Raw genomic sequence first — 22,820 nt, 5'->3', positions numbered from 1 at the left:
AACTCCCGACTCCGCGACTCCGGACTGTCACTCCGTGCCCCCCGGAGCAGGGCTGGCTAGCGGATCAGCGCGCCGAAACAGTACCCAAAATAGGCATGGGAACCCCCTCTAGCCTACCACCTATTAATTACCAATTATGTACGGAGTGCGGAGCACACAATTGGTATGGATATTCGCGACTCGCAGCTCCCTGTGTTTCCCCAGCTTGCTCGACACTATTCAACGTCTTTGCAGCAACTCGCAACTCCGTACCGAGCAATGAGGCAGACATGGGACCTCTCGAGGCAGAGGCACGGACAGGCGTGCACGCACAGTCGCTCCGCTGCGAGTCGCAACTCCAGTATGAGGCAGCATGACCCGAGATACGCAAACCGGTCACAATGACATGAGCAGTTCGAGTCGAGCGCCGGCCAAGGAACGTGCCGCTGTGCTACGGCGCCATCTTATCGGCGGCTGACAGCCAAAAGTCGAAGGCGGCACCACTAGAGCCTGGAGAAGTGTAGTCCTGTCCGGACAATGTGTGGCCACCCGTGAGACTGCCAGAGTGGCAGCGCAGAGCAGCGGAGCGGAACCAGTCCAACTGGCATCTTGTTATTACCCCACGAAACGCTTTCGTTGAAAGTGAATAGTGCAATCCCACGAAGCGAAGCTGTACCATATGCAGCCTAGGTATGTGAGGTTGAAGTACCTCTCACCTATGGCTCGGTAACCTTGGGGATGGGATCAAAGTCACCATTTCCGGCAAAGCCAACCCCAACCAAGCTTTCGCACTTGATTCGGCCAGGAACACCGAACAGCGAACCAGCAACAAGCTTGCGCTGCGGCAGTCGTGCTGTTGTGCAGATGGTGGTGGGCTTCAACAATCACCTAGCCAGCCAGCCCAGCGATCCTCCCGCAGTCATGGCAGGTTTAAGCGGTTGGAGCGGCTAATTTGGTCATGTAACACTTTCAAGACATGCCCAGCTCGATAACCTTCATTGGAGCTTGGACTCCACAGACCTCTCTCTTGCGCGGGATGGAGCTTGATGGGGCGGAATGAGATGAGAGCGCCATCCTGATGAAGGAGTCGAGAAACTGCGCTTGTATCCGTACTTGACCGTACATAGCGATAGGATGATGCTCAGCGTGACCGGGGAGACCTGTTCTTGTCTCTCTATAGCCGTACGAATGTCGCGCAATCATTTTACAGATCCTACCGGTTATCTCGGACGAGACAGGGCGGTTATGCGCATCAGGGCTCACTCAAGACCCAACCCCCATCAAGTCTGAACAACCTATCCAACATTGTTAGATCTCCAATGTCGGTTTTCGGTGTCTCTTTTTTTGATGAAAGAATGTCAACACACCTGACCTAATGGAGCATCATACTTTATTGTAGGTACGCCTATCAACTCGTCTCATCTCATCGCACCGCACCAGAACTCAACAACACACCGTCACTCGGATCATCACCCCCAACCCTCCCCCACCCCCTTTCCACAACCCTTCGGGCCTTCACCCAAGCTTCAAGCAATTTCCATACACATCATACACATCACTCCCCATCCAGTGCCTCACATTTCGGTCCGTACCTTATTGGCTTTCCTGACTCTACGTACACCCTCTCTCTCTCTGTTCCCAAGCTCCCGCTCAAAGTCAGCAAAGGCGCATAAACGCCTGCATGCTTGGCACGGAGTAAGGTACCGAGTAGCAAAACGCGACAGACGGATACTTTGGAGAGATTCTCAGCATCAATGTCAAAGGTGCCAGCGCAGCGGACCTTCTCTGTTGCTCTGCAGTTACCAAGACCGCACCAGGCGGCGGGTTGAAGCTCTTCCGTTTCAACCGCACTATTCTTTGCCCCCCATCTGCCACAAATGGCTCCATTGACTGGACACGGCCGATCTTCTCTTTCAGGGTCCGACGGTCGACCCAACCGGGCCAACCCCAGATGGATGCTACACGGTTACACTACCACCCACGCTACCACCTTCTGCCGATAATACCTGCCCTGCAAGCTCCTGGGGAAGCCAAAGGCGAGCAACAAGTGGATAGTGGGAACACTTGTGACTCTTGCGTCTCTACCTGCCCTCCGCTATTCGCTCTGTGCCAGCCACTACGGTGCGAAGGCCCGGATGGGAGGGGAGGGACGTGGGTAGGTAGCTATGGGACGTGGATGATGGCACGGGGCGGGTGTGTGGGCAATCTGGACGACCATCCACTTGGACCTTGGACCGGTCTAGCCTGCACAGCTCTAGCCTGCCCGTGCTGCATTTCTCGGCGCATCTTGTTGACTGTACGTACGGCGCGGTTGACCCCCAAGGTCCCTTGCTCGATGTACATCTACACAGTAGGTATTGCTTCCAAAGTTCCCTGTCTCGCCTTGCTTGACGGCGCGACGGGGTACCTCTTCACCGCAAAGCTAAGGATAGACACTCCCACGTTTCTTGTCTTGCCCAGGCACTACGTAGCCCACCATCGTCTCTCCTGTACCAGTCAGGGCTCGATGCTGTAGATATTTAGACCGACATGTCGTCCGCCCCAAGACGTCTCTTGTCTGGCAGTCTAGATCTCTACCTTACCAAGCCGAAAGCTCTTATCTTCCCATGTAAACAGTGAGCATCATCAGTCTGACCAAGTTCCGATTGCGATTGCGCTTACGACCGAGTTCTGCCCGTCCTCCCTTGACGGCCATCCTTCCACCTATTTAGCTTTCTGGCTCTCGGCCTCTCTTTTCCCGTCTTACAACAGCACACTCACCACCTCTCAACCTCCAGACTGATCGCCGCAGACCCTCGAGGTTTACGGCCGTCGCGTAATACCTCGTCTCTGCTCCCACGTTTCTACCCTTCGCGCGCGTTCGCCGTAACATGCTCCAGGACGTCGAGGACGCCTACACGCTTTACCAGAATTCGGTCACCAATCTCCTCCATCTACTATCCAATCCTCTCATCCTCGCCCACACAGCTCCTCACCTCTCCGCTTATGACCGTCTGAGCCTTGCCTCCACGAGCCGAGCATTCCGAGAACTGATCAACCACACCTCTGGCGTATTCCGCCATCTTGATCTGATCCACGTACGCGCGGCGCAGTTTGAAATCGACGGCATTGATCGCGGTGGTGAAGTCTGGCGTAATGTCCAACTTGATGAGAATCTGACCGAAGATGAGTGCGTCCACTCGACCTTACTCCACTCGACCTCCTACCACCGTCGGTGACATTCATCTCCCCAATGCCCCCCCCCCTGGCGTCGCCGCCAGTTCGACGCGGTGGGGATGCCGGAGAGGGCCGACCATGGTGCGGTAGAACGACTCGACTAACGCGCGATTCTCACCAGTTTTTACTCCGGTCCGCTGAGAGGCATCTTCTCAGGCATCCGCCGACAGAACATACTCCAAGATGTCCAAACGCTGATCTTAGACGGCTTGTCCGTGACGGCTGAGCTCTGCCACGAAATCATTCTCGACCCATCCTACAGCGTGCGACTCTTATCCATTCGCGGCGTCAAGAACCTGAACGAGCGCAAGCTGTGCGCATCTCTTCAATATGCCTGCAGACCGTCGCGGCCAGAGGGCATGCCCCGGCTGAAGGGTCTCTACGTTTTCGGTGCCAAGGACACTCCGCTGCCCTCATTCGCATCACCCGGTGTATCCTCTGGCACCGCCTCGCACGCAGCGCAGATCAGCGCAGGGTGGAATGCCAAGTCGCAGCAGGCGTTGACATCATCTCTTCGAAGCGAGGAAGAGGACTGGTATTATAGGAAAGGCCGCATCATTGCACGTCCGCTGGTCGAGGAATGGGCCAACACTCTGGTCGACTGCCACGGTATCATTGCCTTTGATGCAGTTGCTTGCACCGGGCCTCACCATATGAACTCGCCTGCTTACGGCAAGGTAAGAACCCCGGCCTCAGCCCGGCAATGGGCCGTGGCAACAGTCGCCCTGGGCGGCTGTGCCGGTTGCGGTGCTGCACCCGAAGGCATGTCAGTTCACAGCGGGACTCCGGCGATTCAACGTCCTCTCCTGTCCCCTCCGCCTCTCCTAGCATCGTTAGTCAAGGCCGCAACGGCACCGCAGCTCTGCACCGGATCGGAAACGTCTTTCGTCGCTCGATGCATCGACTGCCTGCGAGAGAGATACTGCGCGGGCTGCAACAAGTGGTGGTGCGAGGAATGTTACCAGACACCCAGCGCCGTGACCGAGCTGGCCGATACCGACGTGATTGTCGTCGACGCCGACGGCGGTGCTTGGGTCCAGCACCAAGAGCACGAGAGTCAGCCCAAGATTAAGGTACGAAATGGCGCCTGCTTCCCAGACTGCATCATGGGCGAGGTCATTGATGCGCAGAGGGTGTTGCTGGGCTGAGTCGGACGTCCTTTTGCCGTCTGGCCCGGCCTGTTCCAAAGTGTATGCCACAATGCTATTCATCGTCCGCCCCTTCCTCGTCCCCCTCGACTTCGTGTTATCTAGCGAAGAGTATGCGTCATGATCGGAAACCCGATGATGCTAACACAGGTTATCAACCTTAGGCTCGTATCACAAAAAGCTGCTGGGAATGCGGTAGCAATGTAAGTGGCGATTCTAGACCCAAGTTCTCCCTCGACGAGACCCGAGCTGATGGCAAGAAAACAGTGTCACGATTGCATTGATCGTACACAGAGGCTCTGTAGAGGCTGCTGCGGTGGCTACTGCTTGGTTCACAACGAGGGGTCAACCTCAACTTTCGTAAGACCGCCTCTGACGAACGGTATCTCTTGGGCCTTGGCTAACATCCACAGTGTGACTGTTCGATCCCCGCAACCTCGTTGACGCGTTCAGATCGCTAACTCTTTCGGTAGGGTGCTCGAGCCGTGGTCGCTTCTTGCGACACCTTTAAGCGGGTGTCATCCGGGCGAAACGACAGATGCCGATCGCCGGTCAGTCGCCGCAACCCACGGAGTTTGAGACCAACTGAAGCTGAAGGCTAGTGGCACTCACGGGATTGAAAAATTCCAAGACTTTTCTCATATTTGGATCTTCAGGCGCGGCAAAGCGGCGCTCCCAAGAGCTTCTCGTCAGCTTTGGGTCACGATTTACAGCTTGTCTCGGAAGGCCAACTTTGTGTACTGTTTGATTTTCTGCATGGGCTATATTTACAGAGCCGGCGAGCTCTCGTCACGTCACTAAGCGCTTTCATCGTTTGTGAGATACCCTTGAAGCAAAGCGTGTGAGGCGTTGATTGCCAATGGTTTAGCGGTATAGACGACCTTTTGACCTCAATCCCAACTCTTTTGCACCCACTTTTTGTGTCCCGTTTCTAGCCAGATTGTGTTGTGATGGTGAGACTTGTGCAGGTGACGTCTATAGGCGGTTGTTTGGATCCAACTGCAATTCCCGTTCCTATCACCATCGTGTTCCTGCTAGTGAGCCCCTTTCCTCGGGCTTCAGTCAGCCTCAGTCGTCATCTCCTCGATTCTTTCTCCTGCTGATTCAAGTCAGATCAAGTTCCGTGACCGTCAACGACATCTCGTGTGAGGAAGGAAGACATCATTCGACAAGCAAATGCTAGAGATGCCTCCACTACATTGTTGTGCCACCCAGCTGATCAATCTGGTTATTTCCGGGAATAGACAGTCTGTTTCACAGGCATTTTGCATGACAGTTTGCCTCGAAATTCATTCGTCGTCACAGGCCACAAACCTCGGCCCATCCGTGGAAGCTTCCAGATTAGTTTAGTGAAGGTATACAGGTCCTAGTGCGATGCTGAACGCCTGCCATGTGCCTGGGCTGATAGCTTCAAGGTAGGTTCCGACCTCGGCCGTCACCTCGACCATGAGGCTCTCTAGGAGCCACACTTTAACGCGCGCAAAGGTCAAGACCCTTCTCTCCGTATCATCCAATGAAATGAGATAGTCCAATGACCAAGTGAAAGGATAGAGCTATACGATACTGTGGAAGCAGGGCCTTATCGAGTAGCTTATAATTACGTAGGGGAAAGCTTGCGGTACGAGATAGACAAGCTGGGGAGTGGCGGTATCACGAGCTTACTTGGACAAATACAACAGTGCCTCGCTTTCTCTCCTCTCTTCCTCGGGCGCAACTTTGTTGTCTGGGACGACCCTCTGGACACTTCAAGTCACATGCCAAGTTGAAACTCTTCGTTCATAGCATATTTCCAGTGATGACCTGAAAACGCAGGCAGAAAAGATTGTAGGGACGATTGGAAGCTCTCGACAGGAATGAGATTGTCATTAGTCCTTGTATTGACATGTCAAGCCCGAGGAGATCCTTTGTTCGAGTACCCGTTGTAGCCAGAGTCGCTGTCTCCGTCCTGGCCGGTTCGGTTGGACAGTTTTGCCCTGACTGTCACAGGTGCAAGCATTTACGAGCTGCGAGAGGACGTGGTAAGTCGCACCGTCCCCTAGCACAAAATATTCAGGGTTTCTGTGCTTTGTCAGGGCCCTCCTATTCCCGAGATCCTGCCTCGTCTCCCTCCATTCTCTTGTCAGACGATATGTACGTCGTATGTCGATCGTGCGCTGCGTGGGGAGATACTCGTGATCGCATACCCAGGATAACGGCATTGGCCTCGAGAAAGTTAGATGGAGATCCCAGCAGATGGCTTTCTGTGCCTTTTTGCTATGTCCTATTGGCCTATACTTCAAGCGGAGACTGCTCCGTTACCATGGCACTCCCTGAGATCTCGTGGTGACTTCCAAGGATCTATGCGTCCTACCTGGCCACTGAATTGAGCCTCACGAGCTAGTATAAGTTCGCCTTGTCCTGGGTCGCCGGAGGGAGGACGATCGATCTCGAAACGGCATCTTCAAGACATACTTGGACGCCTTCTGGACGCCTTAACCGTATCCACCTCGTCCAACATGGCCGTTTCCGCCCCGTCGCCAACCTGGCTTCTCTTGTCACTGTGTCTATTTGCGGCCTTCATTAACGCCACAGACGACACACTGTACCCAGATCGTGTTCGATCGCTTCGAACAAGTCCAACAGAACTTGATAAGCTTAATATTCTACCCGAAGATAAAGACTGGACGTTCAACTACTTCGCCCATGAATTCCACACCAACAGCCCCGGGGGCGTCGTCAACGCCAATGCCGCGACCTTCCCAGCAACGGTTGGCAATGGTATGACCATGGCTTGGATCAGTCTTGGTCCCTGCGCTATGCTGCCGCCGCATTACCACGCTCGTGCTTCCAACTATGTGGTTTCTGTCGAGGGGACTACCGAGACCTATATGACGCTGGAGAACGGGGCTCGGATGGTGAAGACAACTTTGGCGCCCGGAATGATGACAATCTTTCCCCAAGGCAGTCTGCACACGATGCAAAACACACGTGAGCTTCGTTACGAGCCTCCATATGTTGTCCCATGCTCACCACTCCAGGGTGCGATAATGCTACTCTGATCTCGGCTCTGAGCTCAGAAGACGCCGGCACCCATAATGTTGCCAATGGACTCTTCGATCTTCCTCCAAGTGTAGTGGCAGCAGCGTTGGGAGGAAACCCGCTGTCAGCAAAGTTTGCACAGCTACGACGAGATATCCCGGCTGTCGGGACTGGTGCTGCGGTTGGCACCGCAGAATGCCTGAAACGGTGCGAAGCTACTGGCTCGAAGTAGGTTGTCTATAGTATGCCCACAGCCGTACCGATGTAGACAAAAGGGGTGGTCGATACTAATGGCTGTAAAGACTTTCCATGTTGTTGGGGACGAGAAAACTTGTTCGGCCAAAACGTATCGACAAAAGCTCGAAATATGAATACCCGGGGCAGATGGCATCGTGGAGCAGTCTGTTTGGTATAGTCAAGAAATATTCGACTGTGTAGAAGCCGGGATGGAGGCTGTTTTTGACTTCCATAGACCTGCGATGTACGCCCACAGGGCATACGGGGATGTGATTATTCTAGGGCTGTTTGATAGACCAACCGCTCTAGTTGGTGCTTGGAATAGTGAAGGTTCAGACACCAGTGTTTCCAGAGCCGAATTTGCGAGCAACCCATGCGCCGCCGTACTCTTCGTACTCTTGTTTAGTGGCAGACAGCTTATGAATATCGGAGTGTTTGGCCAGTTCTGCACCGCCATGCCAGGTGCTTGTGATAGGGTCGACGGGATGCGCGACCCTCACAATACAGGCATCGGGAACCCTTTTGACAAGCTCCTTCTCCAGCCGCTGGATAAAGCCAGCAAACAAGGCGTTGCCGCCAACGACAACGATGTTAGCCAAGAGCCCCGGCCAAAGCCCAACTGGCAATTCGGAAAGAGACTGCATGATGACGTCCGCGAGGCCGGGTTGTCGGAGTCCAATGTCGGAAGGCTGAAAGAGTAGTTCGGGAACTGAAAAGCGTTCGTTTCGAAGCGTGAGTATGTCTTCGTCGTTGTCAGCGGCGCGTGCTGCCATCTTTCTTGCTTTTGTGTGCATAGCAGGGTCGTAGTCTCGGACGACGCCCTTCGTCTTGGTGTGGAAGTCGGGCAGTATGTAGTCTTTGGCAATGCCGGCTCCCGTCACGTAAGGCTCCCTCTTCTCGCCCCTCGTACCCTTCCAGGTCTTCTCGAGGTCGCCATTGAAGTCGAGTGAGACATAGCTTGCCTGTTCCTTGATCTCATTAACGATGTATGTGTCGTTTCGCATGTCGTAGTATCGCAGGGAGAGTAAACGCGTCAAGTAATTTGTCATGAGCTTCCCACCGACGTCCAGTCTTCGAACAGCGGAGTGCAGGGGCTTGCCGTTGAGAAGAGGCATGACGATAGTATTGGAGTAGCCAGAGTCGATGAGCAGCACAGCTTCAGCCGGAATTTGGGGCACCGAATTCGGGTCTCGGGGGGTCTGAAGGATACCTTGGATATCGTGGTACGCATTGAAGGAGGCCCCTGGGAAGACATAGGTCAGCTGAGTCGACGAGACGTGCAAGAGGCTAAACCACATACCAATACCACGATAATAACTGGCAAATTGATATTCCTCGAAGATTACCTGATCACAGTTGGCCTGTAGAATAGGCAACGAATTGGGTTGTTCTGCAAGGAGCAGTCTGGTCTCGGAAGGATCGCACTTTTGCGGCGCCTTGTCGTCGAAGAACTCGTGGTCCCAAATCTCCTTTTGAGCTTCCCAATTGACAATGTACCCCTTTTCTACCGGTCGCCGGAATTGAACTTCGCCAAAATCATGGCATTTTTCGAGGTCGGATGCGACGTAGACCTTTCTCGCCCTGTCTCTGGCGATGCAGTTTGGTATTACTCGAGGCTCGTCAGTGTGGTCGTCGGAAACGAAGCCTGCTTTGATGGTCGACGCGCCATTGTCGAGAACCAGCGTTCGCGACGGAGGCACAGGGCCTGAAGACTTGGTATTGCGGCCACCAGCCATGGGGATGACTTGCACTGGAGCCAGGACGTCGCAACGGAAACGATTGACGAAATCGTGAACTTTTCCACTGGGAACTTCAGGTACTGGAGCTTGGACTTCTTCCCGCCCGCCTATTGGACCTGGGCTTCCTCAGTCGGTGGTCGGCTTCCTCATCGCCGACACTGCTGACGTAACAGAGCCAAACCAGTGACATGGACAGGATGCGACTCCCGCTCTGCCAAGAGCTTGCAATCGTTGAATCTGTCGTAAACTCCTTATGGCCTAAACTAATTGTCCTGTAAATCACAAACCTAGCTTAAGCCGAGGAAAGATTTCCTTGGGTGTGCGCTTTTGAGATATAACCTGGGCCCCGTGTGACACTGGTAAGGTACTCGCGACATGAGTATGTTTAGTTAGTTGTACTAACTTCAAGTTATGAGTTGACGTGCTAGCGATATGGCTCCTGACCTCGCCTCGACGTATTCGAGGCTTTGAAAACCTCCATATCTGACTTCTCTGTTGGATTCAACTGCCTCTCGCTTCACGCATGCTATCTCAGGCCAGTCTCAGCCATCCAATATCTCGAGATTACATGATTAGGACACTCTTGCGGTAAGTAAACCACCATGGCAGATGCGGGAATGGCATCGATGAGAAGATGTTGGCGGCTGAAGCGCCAGCCATTGTGCGACGTGGGGTGCAGTTGGCGTTTTGATGTAGGTGCTCACCGCCGCCAACATGGTGGGATGGGTGTCTCAGAGAATCACGCGACAGTGTCATGGCATTGGTTACAGAGATAAGGCGGCAGGCGGTCGGGGCTTTTTGGAGATGTAGAGGGTGCCTCCATGGCGGCAGCTCGTGAGGCACCCCACGGAACGAAGCCGTTTTCCCAGCGCGTGCCCGTCTCGGACTCTTGCGTCGAGTCAATCCGCTGGACACCGCCACAGGCAAGCCTACGCAGCATAGAGCACAAATTGTTCAGATATCGTGTGTATATTGCAATTTGTACATGACATTTTGCAGTGTCTAGCCCAGCCAGCACATGCAAACCACCTTGGCGTCCCTTTGTTAGTCGTACCTAGAGTGCCTGCAGGGAAACAAACCCGGGCTGGGACGTGCCGTGTAATTCAACTAACCTAGCACTCCTCCTGTAGGTCGATGACATGGTCGGAGGCTCGCGAGCATGAATGAGGAAAGACGATTGTCTGGAGGGGATCCGTTGTTGAGTCGCATCGCATGGCGTTAGCGATTGACACATGGAGCAGCATAGGCATAGGCATAGGGTAGATGCGAAGGCGGGCTCCATCTTTGGTAGTACCACCATGGAGTCTTAGACTAAGGCAATAGTGGAGAGCGGTACGAATACATTGGGCGCAACAGGCGCTCAAGCCCGTGAGGCATCATAGCTTTGCAGGACGGGGTGTTGCGAGATGTCGTGCGCATGAAGCTCTAGGCGCAAGATTCATGGATTTAGGTGGGAGATGCCCGTCGGGAGCTTTGGGAGGCACTTGCCGCGTTGGTTCGGGACCAGGAAGCATTAGACGGCAAGGGGTGCCGCGGGGGTCATGGTGGATTGGATGAGACATGAGACATAGCAGCGGTGAGTTGTTCAAGTGCCGGATTGGAGGCTGAATAGGGGGCACATAAGTGTTGATGACCACAAGCGTTCATGGTGTTGATGGACGTCAAAAGGGAGGGACATGAACTAAGTAACGACATACTTGTACCAAATCGAGTGACAGTTAGCAATAACATCAGTAACAGTGAGTAAATGGCAGTGACTGGTTGCGGAAAGACCGGAAGCAGGGTTTTCAGCTCTCACCTCATCAATCTCTCATCAAACCGGTCGACCCCTCATGATGGACAGGCGTGCTTAGCTAATAAGGGTGAGGAGGGCCTCATGGCTCAAGTGCATTTTGGAAGTCGGGGAAAGGAGGGGTCTTGCCGATGGTATGTTCCTTACCACCTTAAGGTACCTTGGGTTGGCAGGCACGCACCTAAGGTAGGCTGCAGATGGGCTCCACCTTCCACGACAACCTCTTGCCCCTCCGTGCTCCGTAGTCTCCAGCCCCTTCCTCTCTCATTCATTGGCGTCAAGAAAACATTGGAAGGTGCCGTGGACCATGGTGACTTCCACTGATGTACAAAGGAAAGAGGTTGCCGAGACGCAGCGGGCACTTCTCATGAGTTATCACGAATACAGTAAAAAGAAACCACAGGAGTCTCCTTCCCTTAAGGTTTTGCACCCTACCTTACTCCGTATCCAAGGGAAGGAAAGACGAGTCCACTTGCATTCAGGTCATCTCCTGCCTTGCAGACTGGGAGTGCCTTCCAGGTCCCAAGAGCGTAGATCTGAGGCCAAGAAGCAAGCCGGGCCGGTGCAGCCAGCGATTTCGGTCCAGACTTCATCCACCTCATCCACCTCAGCAAACAGCCCCCAAAGGTAAAAGGTGAGGTAAGGTACCCAACGGATAACTACCACAGTACACAGTAAATCCCCTTGGAAAAGGTACAATGCCCAGGTGCCCAAACAACCAGCCGATTGAGGTACCCTTTCTTCTTCCCGTAACTTAACCGCCCGATGCTTCTTCTACCTTACCCATTGGAAACCACCCAAGGTAACCTCGCGCCGCACACTCGCCTAAGGTACTGCACCTTACCGGCCTCTCCACACTGGGATCCGATTTCCCTCTGTTGGACCCTGTCTGCCTTGATTCTCGGCCTCTTACACCCGCCCACCTTACCTCACTTGCACAATTTTGCTAGGTAATCCTATTCCACTTTCTCCAGTTCTCCCTCTTCTTTCTTTCCGTTTTGACAGCTTGAGTACGGATACAACGTCAGACGTCACATCTCCCTTGGCAACATCGGCGACAGCCACCTTACCTTACCTCACCTTACCTTACGTGCCTACCACCTTACCACGCTTACCTACGTGCCTGGGTACTTACCTAAGGTGAGGTGCCCAAGGTAAAACGGAAGTCAGCCAATAAGGTACCATCCAAGTAGGTATGTAGGTTCCGGTATACCGGTAGAATGAGTGGCAACAATCGGCCTTTCTTCTTCATCTGTCATTCGGCTTGAAATATTTTACATTTGTATGAATCAAATAGTATCATGAGCAGTCCTACAGCATAGAGGCCACTTGACTTTTGTTGTCTCCCGTCGCTGCTAACCTACAAGGTACCTCAGCAGGTTGGTTACCTTACCTTACCTACCTACCTTACCTAGGTACCTTACCTTACACCTTGCTGAACTAAGGTACCTTTCCTCCTTACGAATAGGTACCTTACCTTAGGTACCTAGGTTCCTTACCTGGCACTCCTGCATCATTGGGAACCTTGCTCTCCACTGCACCCGACAACCGTAACCGCGCCCCCCGGCCCTCTGCGCCCGACAACTTTCCCACCTTCCCTTAAGCATCTGTTGCTCGTCCCTCCAACGACCACCTCACACTCTCATCTCTTTTGCTTTTGCATCTCCCCATTTGCCATCTTGGCAACACATTCACTCATCCCTTTATCCTTCCACCGGCCTGACTCAAGGTACTGTAGAGTCGCTCTGCGTCCTCTTGCGAAGCCCGTCTCCATACGCCTGGAAACCTTCACATCTTGGCTCGCCCAGCATCCAGTGCCCAGTGCCCAGTGCCCAGCGCCCAGCCACGCACGTACGACATCCACGTCGTCACAAGCTTCCCCGACCCGACACGCCCGTCCGGTCCCAGATCCCCAAACCCAGCACCACCACCACCACCACCACCACCACCACCACCACCTACCCACCCAAACACAACATCCGCTGACTGCGACCCCTGCACCGTCACCCTGCACCGCCAACACCATCCGTCCATCATCACCATCCCCGATATCACCGCCCGCCATCAACCCATCGCGCCCATTCGCATAGGTACACCTTACTACCTCTTATCCGCCTCCGACGATCAATAACACCATCTGCCTCCCCTCACCATTCTCGACAATGCTTGCAGCTCTCTGCCACTTCGTCTGAAGGATGCGTTGTTGATTACACTCGGTTCATCCCCAACCATATTGCGACGGTACTTCACCCACCATCGACAACACTGCGACCATACATCGACTACACCAACGACAACCACAACACTCTCTACCGGACTCATTTTGGCCGGACCACCTCTCACTGCATAGTCTACCGCCGTGGCTGATACTGGTCCACCGCAGTTGTACTTGCAATCGTTATTCTGATTGAACCGGGTCATCGATCACCCGTCGTCGCCCTGTCCACTTCGAGGGAGCCCACACTCGACGAACCCTCAAGCAACACTGCTCGGCCACACTATCGATAACCAATATGGGCAACAGTAGCACCAAAGAATCTCGTCCGATTGACCCGGCGACCGACTACAGGCAAAGCCAGGCCGCCTACCTCAATCACTCCACCTCCAGAGAAGCCGCAAACGATCATGCCAGCTCACGGAGGCAAAGCCGCTTTAGTAGAGCCGACCTAAATCTCCTCGGCCTCGGAGCCGCCGGATCTTCAAGTGCTGCAGGCAGAGAAGATGCGCCGTACGAGCGGAGGGAGACGAGGCAGGAACGGGAAGCCCGGCGACTTGAGAGGGACCGCGTCGCGAGAGAAAAGGAACGCGAGCGGAGTCTGAAAGAGGAGCACATCGATGGCGGATACCTTGTGACTCTTGGTACATACACTGGTCCCGAAGACTTTAGCAAGCCCGTCGTGCGGCAATTACAGGTAAGATGGTTTCCGAATATCCTCATGCTTTGGTTGCAAAGGTTAATAGTTGTGACCCCGCAGATTGAAAGACGGCTTGCACCATTCTGGAGAGGTCTTAATGACTACTCCGACAACTGGACCGAATATCAGCTCATCTGCGCCGGTCGCGGCCTGCCTATCCCGGCCGCCGATGAACAACCTCCACCCGAGTTCATTCCCCAGTCCAATACGCCCGCCTCTCCCACCGAGTCATCCCAGAACCTTGCCAATCTCACTGTTCCAATGGGCCCGAGGTCTTTGTCAGTAGGATCGGATCGTAGTAGCTCAATGCCGGGCTCTGGGATATCGTCGCCCAACGCAGCCCAGCAGCGGAGTAGCTCACCGTTCAAGCCTCGGGCAAAAGCCCTTGCAGCAGCCTTGAGCGGGGGCTCACGCAGCAACTCGTCAAACGACGTTATGCCCCGTGAGATCAAGTTGCCCAACGACCCCTTGGTCAACGGACAGCCGTTAGAGGTTTTCCTGTACAAGGATGCTACCGAATGTCCCATTTGTTTCCTAACCTATCCTCCCTACCTGAATCGCACCCGTTGCTGCGATCAGCCCATCTGCAGCGAATGTTTCGTGCAGATCAAGCGCGCCGATCCGCACCATCCCGAGCATCACGGCGAACCGACCGAGCAGTCTGCGAATCCGACCAACCCGGAGGAAGCTCCAGAAATGCTAATATCCGAGCCCGCGCAGTGCCCCTACTGCCAGCAGACCGAATTCGGTGTAACCTATGACGCTCCCCCTTTCCGACGGGGTCTATCTTATGCCATTGGATACCCGTCACAAAATACCGCCATGTCATCTCAGAGCTCTTTGAACTCCACTTTGTCGCCTACCTCTCCAACATCTGGGAGGCGGCGAGCTCAAAGCTTGTCCGCCAACGCCCCAAATGTTGTCACTACTGATCGGGTTCGACCGGATTGGTCGACCAAACTCGCAGCACAACGAGCACACCAAGCACGCAGAGCTGCAGCGGCAACTGCTTTGCACACTGCGGCCTTCCTCATGGGAAACAACGAACAGCAGCGCGGCTTCGCCTTCACACGGCCCGGGCGTTTCAGTCGGAGAAACACCGGGAGTCGCACCCCCTCTGGACCATCCAACCCACAGCCGGAAGAAAGCCCCCATCGCAACCCCGAGGGTGAAGCTGCCCCAGCTGGACCAGAGCCTGGACCACGAAGCTCCTCTGGGCGCGGAGCTCTGGAAAATAGGAGAAGTCGGATGGAGGAGCTGGAAGATATGATGTTCATGGAAGCCGTCCGTCTTTCTCTCGCCGCCGAGGAAGAGCGAAAACGCAAACAAGAAAAGGCGGAGCGAAAGGAGGCCAAAAAGAGGGACAAGGAAGAGCGTAAAGCTCTCAAGAAGCAGGACCGGCAGAGCGTCTATGGGCCTGGTCAGAGCTCTGCTAGTGGTAGCAGCCTCTCCCTTGGCCTTGGACGACGCAGAGGGAATAGCACAACCAGCAACTTGCGTGTGGAGGCCACACTTCAGGGTGCGCAGACGACTTCCGCAGGACCCAGCGCGGAGACTTCTCCAGTGGCTTCCTCAACACCGATTGGCAATACCCTTTCTCCCACCTCGGCACCCAGCTCGGCACCAAGTTCGAAAGGCAAAGCTGTAGAACGTCCGGCAGTTGAGACGCAGTCATCCGAGAGCAGCTTCCAAAGCACATCTACCACGCCCTCATTACCGATCCCGACGACTAGCCGCGGGCCTTCTCACTTGAGGCAGATGAGCAATGCATCTTCCATCTCATCATCTCTGGCTGATAGCGCAGCTGGCAGCTATAGCAACCAGGCGTACCTGGATCCTCGAGCCAGCGAGCTGAGCGTCAGCAATAGAAGCGAAGAAGGTGACCGAGACAATACGGAGCCCATGTTCAACTTCCGGAGCCTGGCAGAGATGGTCGGCGTTGACATTGAAAATGGCGAGGCCAACCATGACCAGGATATCGCCTCAGGCGAGGGCCGGACTGCAACTACGAGCAAGAAGGCCGAAGCGGAAGACGAACCGGAAGCGGAACACATGGAGGACGCACACAGTGAGGAGCCCGTGCAGACAAACGTCGGCACATTGAAGCCACCTCCAACGATTCCCGAAGAGCCCGTCGACGGCGCCGGTAAAGGCGACGTCTCTCCTTTGCTTGGCAGTGGAGCATTGACACCGGAAGTGACAATAACACCCGAGACCCCGGCTCCTATCTCGGATGAGGCTGCTGAGTCGAAGAGATTGGGCCATGAAAGCATTGTGGAGAGTTCGACTGGAGTAACGCAGTAAGTGGAGTGCGGATCGACGGGCATGACGACGGGATGATTGCAAAATATGATGATGCCATATTTGATGGCAACGGCTACATGGGAGGAAGAGTTTTGCATACACTCTGGGGGTTGGGAACCCCAAGAAACTCAAGGCGTTCAGCGTGAACTTTGGGGGAGGAGGCCATTAGACGTGATTCTTTCTTTTTATTTCATCTATTTGCTTTTTTGCCATGTGAATGGCCAGCGCTCACTGTACTCTACCCGACCTACCTTTTATAGGTATGTGAGAAACGCGGCCGAGATGTTGATAGTCTCGAGCTGCTTGACAGATACCATTTATTCATAAAAGTATTCGACCCTCGCTTGTTGCTTGATGTCTCGAAAATTTGACCTCCCATGCCCAGCTTGCTTGCAAAGGAATGGGTTCCTGCCAGGGTTACAAGTGTGGCTCGGCGGCGGCGGCGGGAGCGACAGCAGGAAGGGCAGCATCGATGGCGGCGACGGAAGGTTGGTTGACAAAATCTTCGCCAGGACTGGCCCAGCTGTAATTCCGCCATTCGCCCAAGGCCGGCCACATTTGTTCCGTGACCAAACGCTGTATCTTGTCAAGTCGACTGGCTTGGGCACCGGCGGGATTTGACTGGTCACTCTGGGCCGCAAGCTCGCGCATCATGCCCTGCCAGGCAAGGAACGTCTCTTCCAGTTCCGACACGGACGTGACACCCATGACGCTGACACCAACCTTGGCAGGGCCGTTGTACGTGGGCGGCAACAGCTCGCTGCCAAAGGCACTTCCTACGCGTGCCCAGTTCGCCATGGCCCAGTACAGAGCGAGCTCTTCCATCTTTTCGTCCGCGCCCTCGGCGATTCCAACCAGGCTCTTGCATAGCTTGCGCAGGGGACTCGGAGCCGGATGCCAGCTCGCCATGGGCCCATCATCAACGCCGCGGGTGGTGAGCAGACCCATGCTCAGCATGCTCGCGTTGGTCACGACACCGACGCCGGCATCTTTCAACCGTGTGAGGATCGCGTCGCTACCGAGGGTATCGTTCTGGATGCAGAAGTGCGAAAAAGATTGGACAGCGTCGACGGGTTCGCCCGTTTCGCGGAGGATCCTTTCAGCAAGCTCGCAGAGGACGGGAACGGGATAGCCGCAGATACCGACATAACGGACTAGGCCCTCATCGCGGAGGCGGCGCAGCTCGCGGACAGCGGCGACGACCTGGTCGGGGGTGACGAACTCTGCGTCGTGGGTGTAGACCAGGTCTAGGTAGGTGGTATTGAGACGCTCGAGGCTGCGGAGGACGGAGGCGCGTATCCAGGCCGGGGAGTAGTCAAATTCGGTCGGGGCGATGCGGCCAGCCTTTGTGACGAGGAAGTAGGAGTCGCGGGGCGGTGAGAGGGTGCGTAGGGCGGCGCCGAGGATGGTCTCGGAGGGCCCGTAGTATGGGGAAGTGTCGAATGCGTTTACGCCAAGTGATAGGGAGCGGGAGACGATGTCGACGGAGGGCATGCGCGAAGGGTCCGAGACGTATTGGTAGTTGAAGGTCGCGGTGCCGAGGATCAGAGGCGGCAGGACGGCGGACAGCGGCCGGGTTGTGGTTGTGCGCGGGGCCGCCATTTCGGGGGTGGTATTCTGCGCTCTATAGATAGAAACCGAGATTTAGCTTCGAATGAGAAAGAGAATTGGTGACATGTAGCTTCGATCGACTGCTTGCTAGTAGAGACCTGCTGCAAAAGCTATGGTTGCTGGCCGTGACGAATGGTACACAAGGCCCGGCTTCAGGGCCGGCGGCTCAAAAGATATCGAGTCGAGCACGTCAATGATTGATAGTCAGGGTCCCCCGGCGTGCCTGAATGCCCGAATGCGATTTGCCCCGCCGGAAAGGTGGGGGAGTCTTTCTTCCTTTTCTCTTTGAGGACTTTCTGGAATCGGACTGGTCTTGTTCTGGCCGCTCCGGATAGAACCGAATAGACGGACGCGGAGCTCAACTCTAAAATGCTGAGATGAGGTTCATGGTATGGTGACTTGGTTGATGGGTAGCTTGATTTCGTGGCCATGACCATAGCTAGAGACTTTGGGGGGTAGCATACTAAGTGATGAGGTCTATCTCAGTAACCACAGATTCAACTTGATACATCTTTCTCGAGTTGCATGGACATGCCACGAGCTTCGTGAAGACCGGCCATATCAGTGACATTGTGGGGGCTCAGCGTGACGCGCGGGGTTCTGGAGGGGAAGCTGGGGTGTCGAGGCTTCTGGGACTACCTTGCCATGTTTGCGGTGAGGGCCGAGGTAGGTAGGTACCTGAACCAGAGGCAAATGGAAAGAGTTGCTGCATCTGGAACAAGACGGTTGTGACGATCGAAATATGACAATGGGTGGATTTGTAGAGGGGACGATGGAGGAAGACAAGCACCGCTGGGGGTTTGCAGGAAACAGAAGATGGGTAAATTCGATCTTGATTCTCAACAGGCCACCAGCGCCTGCCGCACCTGCTCCTTCGCATTGCTGCAGGCCAAGAGGGGTCGCTTGTTCTTCCGGGACGGGCAGCGTGCCCTGATGATTCTGATATCACTACCAATCTTATCTTATCTCTGGTCTTATCGATTACCGGCACCTCAGGTTCGCATCGTACTTCATCTCAAGGTACCTAATCACGATGAACCACACAACACGTAATCCGTGGAGCTCCCGGTCATCTTCCATTTGCAATATTTTCAAATTTTTCCTCTCTTGAGATTTCTTTCAATAACACCAATGGTGTCTATTTGACCGGCTGACTCCGGGGAAACCCTGGCATAGTGAAATGTCTCTAGCAACGCGGATTTGTTTCCAAATTCTGCCCGGATCTCGTCGTCCAGTGATGAGTCCATCAGTCTCCGGGTAACCATATCGTGGTATCTTGAATTGCCTGCACTCTTTTAGATTTTGGCTAATACTCTATCAGGTAATGCATGGTATCGATTACAAATCGATCTACTCGCACTGGACGGCAATTAGCCTGAAGATCCTGCCAAGTGAGCTCTAAATACATTACCTCACTTCTCCCTATCAACCACCCAAGTGGCCTTTCACAGCCTCGCTTCCTTCAGGCTCTACTTGTTCTGCATCAATTTATTGTCTCGTTCCAACAGTAATGGCACCAATGTTACTCTACGAGTCTGACTCATATTGGCTGTCCACCATCCCTCGTCCGACCCTTTGATCAGCCGGTCAGCCGCCCCTTTGGAGAATCTACCCCCTCGCCGTTCACTCAGTGGCCTACCTAATTTGAACTCCGAGACAAGTGTCTGCTTGGGACCTATGCTATAATCTCTCACCCATCACTTGGTACTCTTTCGAGAGTCGATACCTACCTGCTGCCCCTCCTAATGTAAGGCCTGTAGGCAACTTTCCACCCATCGGTGTGGCCTCCATCTCCCGAATGATTGCCCGCGATGATCAGATCGTCGCTATTCATGGCGTTTGGGTTCCAATCTTCAAATGGCGCTATATAGCCGCCTTCGTTTCCAACCCGTTTTCCCCTCTATGGTAAAGAATCATGACCGGCGTCTCGAGAGCATTCATCCGCCTTGGCAAATAAATGGCTTTCAGATCTTCATATTGGCAACCATCTTCCCCTTCCCTTCTCGTACCATATTTTGTGACAATGTTGTTGCACCCGGAGTGTTTGGTCTCATATCTGTCTACTATTTCCATACGACATGACTTCCTCTTTCGTCGCTACGCAAGTCGACATGGATGAATGGGTGATTGCTCCGAACCACCGTTGATTATGGCAAATGCTGGCGTTAGCCTTCGGCTGGACTCCACTTAAAGACTTCAAACCCGCTCCTAGAGAGTCATCATCCTCATCAGAATGTTCCTATATTACCAAGGCCTTATTTGAAGACGAGAGAGTGAATCGACCGGCAGAGATCATGCGTTGGTTTACCACTGCACTCAGTGCTGTGGCGCTCATTAACTCGGGTAGGTTTTATTATCACTCGTATCTTAGGGGCTTGTACTAATTCATAGGACAGTAGCCATCGCCCAAGACCAGTCAACATACTGCGACAGTCTAGGGCGTTGCTTCGCTTCTTATACCAACGCAGGCGGCATTACTTACGGCATAGCCATACCTGAAGGGCCTGCGACGGGTCAACCATATGAAGCCATTGTTCAGATCACTGCCCCCATCGAGGTAGGATGGGCTGCCTTAGCCTGGGGCGGCTCTATGACATACAATCCCTTAACAATCGTATGGGTCAATGGCAAAGACGTGGTCGTCTCTTCTCGAATGGCATTGTAATAACCCAATTCGTTCCATGGAAACCGCTTGATCACTGACAATTACTAGTGGCTACTTCACTCCTCCATCTTACGAAGATGCCGAGTACACCGTTCTCCCCGGCACTGTCGTCAATGATACGCATTACTCCGCCACGGCTCTATGCCGAGGTTGTACATACTGGGCACCATATGGAAACGATCCAACATCTTTGGACCCCAACGGAGAAAACTACTTGGCGTTTGCTTACTCTGGCGTGCCAGTTGATGACCCGACTGCCAATGACACAACTTTCGGCATCCACGAGCGCGCAGGACACTGGATGCACAACTTCCGACCGGCCCAGGCAGTCAATTTTGAATCTTGGGCAGCGGGCAATTCTGAAGGCGAAGGTCCGACCAGGGCTGTTACCAAAACGACGCTGCTGACCACCTTGTCGACATCCACTTTGCATAGTACCACGACTCCCAAGACCAATGTCACCAGAACAGGCGCTTCACTCAGCAGCGCAACGGCCACTGTCTCATCTCCGCGTTCCACTTCTACATCGTCCTCCATCGTATACAGCGCCCCTGTGCCTCCAGTCCCCAACTCGTGCTCTGGCGTCAGCGCCTTCCGGTTCGGATACCAAACTGCGAGTGGCTGGAAAGCCGTTAAGCTTGCTGGATCTCTGACAGGCCCCCGCGGATTGGTTGTCGACTCCGAGGGCAATTTACTCGTCGTACAATCGGGCAAAGGTGTCACGGCTCACACCTTTGGGGCCGACGGCTGCATCTCTTCCACAAAGACCCTGATCAGCAACCCCTCGCTAAACCATGGCATCGGCTTGACGCCTGATGGTAAGACGTTGTACGTCACCTCCATGACAACCGCATGGTCTTATGTCTACGACGCAAAAGCTCAAAGCGTGAGTGCCCAGACTGTTGTTGTCAAGGGAATGCAGCAGGGAGGTCACCCAACGCGCAACCTCGTCATTCCGCCGGCAACGCCGCATCTCCTCGTCATACAGCAAGGCTCTTACAGCAACTTTGACTATGAATCTCTCAACAAGGCAGTGGCACGTGCTGTGGTCAAAGTATTTGACATGCGCAGTGTGCCATCCGGAGGTTATACATACGCCTCCCAGGGGTGGTTTCTCGGATGGGGCCTGCGCAACGAAGTAGCCCTCGCAGCGGACGGAAATAATGCGTACGTCCAACTTGCCTTTCTTTGTTTTTCTGGTGAACGCATGTAAGCTGACAGTAATCGTTCAAGGATTTGGGGAGTGGAAAACAGCGGTGACGACTTCGCCCGCACAGTCAACGGCCAGAGCTACGACATCCACAACGACAACCCAGCAGAAGAGCTGAACTTCCGTAAGTCGCCATATTCTCCGGTCAAATAATCCAAGACAACTCACAGCTCGTCCAAGTTGGTGATCCTTCTCAACCGAACGAACAGTGGTACGGGTACCCAACCTGCTTCACTGTCTGGGAGCCGTCCGTCATCAAGGACAAGACCTTCAAGGTCGGGCAGCAGTTCGTCGTCGCTCCCAACAGTACCTTCAACGACGATACTTGCACTCAACGCTCTGTGGCACCCAGACTTTCGATCCAAGCACATAGTGCACCCATAGGCGCCGTTTTCGACAGCGCGTTCCAAAATCTGTACGTCACGCTGCATGGCTCGTGGAACAGGTCACCTGCTACGGGATTCAAGGTGTCTGTGGTGCCGTTCACTCAGCTCACCTATGGTGTATATGCTCCGGTTGCCGCTCCAGACTCTAAGACTGGTTATACTGATGTCTTCTGGAGCACAAACGTCGGAAGCTGCACGGGGTCGACCTGTTTTAGACCTTCCGGCATTGTCTTTGACAAGGAATTCTCGAGGTTGTTTGTGGCCAGTGACAACACCGCGGAGGGTGAACTCTTCATGCTCGTCAAGTCTTGAGACAGGTACAAGTCTTTGCTTGTAGAAGGAAAGCCGTGCAGACCAACTTCAAGATAACCAATCGCATAACTGAAGTCCATCTGTGACAAGCTAAATGTCCTTGCTTCATATTTATCCACAGACTGTGTGAATTCAGGCTGTGATCATCGTACCATCCACCACACGCAGCCGAAGAGGCGTAGTAATGAGATGACCATCGCCAAGTTATCATACACTGTTCTCATAATTAGCCTGAATCTCCATAGGGGGCTGCCTGGATAAAAAGATGAATTCCTAATCTGGCATACG

The 22,820-nt window shown here is 54.1% G+C and overlaps 10 protein-coding genes across 10 annotated transcripts; 7 read left to right on the top strand and 3 right to left on the bottom strand.

Moving 5' to 3' along the window:
* Positions 1–165: 165 nt before the first annotated feature.
* CLUP02_17202 (uncharacterized protein) lies at positions 166–2,761 on the top strand (the record flags this gene model as incomplete). Its single annotated transcript, XM_049296115.1, has 8 exons — positions 166–340; positions 394–499; positions 552–651; positions 730–897; positions 1,113–1,300; positions 1,361–1,634; positions 1,691–2,490; positions 2,596–2,761. The coding sequence occupies 8 exons, from the start codon at positions 166–168 to the stop codon at positions 2,759–2,761; spliced, it is 1,977 nt and encodes a 658-aa protein (XP_049153262.1).
* An 88-nt stretch (positions 2,762–2,849) lies between these two features.
* Positions 2,850–4,343, top strand: CLUP02_17201 (uncharacterized protein; the record flags this gene model as incomplete). Its single annotated transcript, XM_049296114.1, has 2 exons — positions 2,850–3,193; positions 3,317–4,343. The coding sequence occupies 2 exons, from the start codon at positions 2,850–2,852 to the stop codon at positions 4,341–4,343; spliced, it is 1,371 nt and encodes a 456-aa protein (XP_049153261.1).
* A 120-nt stretch (positions 4,344–4,463) lies between these two features.
* Positions 4,464–4,787, top strand: CLUP02_17200 (uncharacterized protein; the record flags this gene model as incomplete). Its single annotated transcript, XM_049296113.1, has 3 exons — positions 4,464–4,546; positions 4,611–4,703; positions 4,757–4,787. 3 exons carry the CDS (start codon positions 4,464–4,466, stop codon positions 4,785–4,787), a joined length of 207 nt encoding a protein of 68 aa, XP_049153260.1.
* A 2,051-nt stretch (positions 4,788–6,838) lies between these two features.
* On the top strand, positions 6,839–7,593 carry CLUP02_17199 (spherulin-1A; the record flags this gene model as incomplete). Its single annotated transcript, XM_049296112.1, has 2 exons — positions 6,839–7,310; positions 7,361–7,593. 2 exons carry the CDS (start codon positions 6,839–6,841, stop codon positions 7,591–7,593), a joined length of 705 nt encoding a protein of 234 aa, XP_049153259.1.
* A 337-nt stretch (positions 7,594–7,930) lies between these two features.
* On the bottom strand, positions 7,931–9,334 carry CLUP02_17198 (actin; the record flags this gene model as incomplete). The annotated part of the gene is made up of 1 exon (XM_049296111.1): positions 7,931–9,334. The coding sequence occupies one exon, from the start codon at positions 9,332–9,334 to the stop codon at positions 7,931–7,933; it is 1,404 nt and encodes a 467-aa protein (XP_049153258.1).
* A 742-nt stretch (positions 9,335–10,076) lies between these two features.
* On the bottom strand, positions 10,077–10,478 carry CLUP02_17197 (uncharacterized protein; the record flags this gene model as incomplete). Its single annotated transcript, XM_049296110.1, has 2 exons — positions 10,077–10,266; positions 10,450–10,478. The coding sequence occupies 2 exons, from the start codon at positions 10,476–10,478 to the stop codon at positions 10,077–10,079; spliced, it is 219 nt and encodes a 72-aa protein (XP_049153257.1).
* A 2,488-nt stretch (positions 10,479–12,966) lies between these two features.
* CLUP02_17196 (uncharacterized protein) lies at positions 12,967–13,260 on the top strand (the record flags this gene model as incomplete). Its single annotated transcript, XM_049296109.1, has 1 exon — positions 12,967–13,260. A coding segment is annotated over one exon (294 nt), but the record flags the coding sequence as incomplete, so codon positions are not given.
* Positions 13,261–13,642: 382 nt separating this feature from the next.
* On the top strand, positions 13,643–16,348 carry CLUP02_17195 (SIP5; the record flags this gene model as incomplete). The annotated part of the gene is made up of 2 exons (XM_049296108.1): positions 13,643–14,041; positions 14,105–16,348. The coding sequence occupies 2 exons, from the start codon at positions 13,643–13,645 to the stop codon at positions 16,346–16,348; spliced, it is 2,643 nt and encodes an 880-aa protein (XP_049153255.1).
* A 417-nt stretch (positions 16,349–16,765) lies between these two features.
* CLUP02_17194 (L-galactose dehydrogenase) lies at positions 16,766–17,950 on the bottom strand (the record flags this gene model as incomplete). The annotated part of the gene is made up of 1 exon (XM_049296107.1): positions 16,766–17,950. The coding sequence occupies one exon, from the start codon at positions 17,948–17,950 to the stop codon at positions 16,766–16,768; it is 1,185 nt and encodes a 394-aa protein (XP_049153254.1).
* A 2,531-nt stretch (positions 17,951–20,481) lies between these two features.
* Positions 20,482–22,532, top strand: CLUP02_17193 (carbohydrate-binding cytochrome b562; the record flags this gene model as incomplete). Its single annotated transcript, XM_049296106.1, has 4 exons — positions 20,482–20,516; positions 20,673–21,791; positions 21,858–21,958; positions 22,015–22,532. 4 exons carry the CDS (start codon positions 20,482–20,484, stop codon positions 22,530–22,532), a joined length of 1,773 nt encoding a protein of 590 aa, XP_049153253.1.
* Between the last annotated feature and the right edge of the window lie 288 nt (positions 22,533–22,820).

This window comes from Colletotrichum lupini, chromosome 9, assembly GCF_023278565.1.
Source record: "Colletotrichum lupini chromosome 9, complete sequence".
Classification (NCBI taxonomy): Eukaryota; Fungi; Ascomycota; class Sordariomycetes; order Glomerellales; family Glomerellaceae; genus Colletotrichum; species Colletotrichum lupini.
Note: the sequence above shows the minus strand (reverse complement) of the source record. Positions and strands in the feature narration are given on the sequence as shown.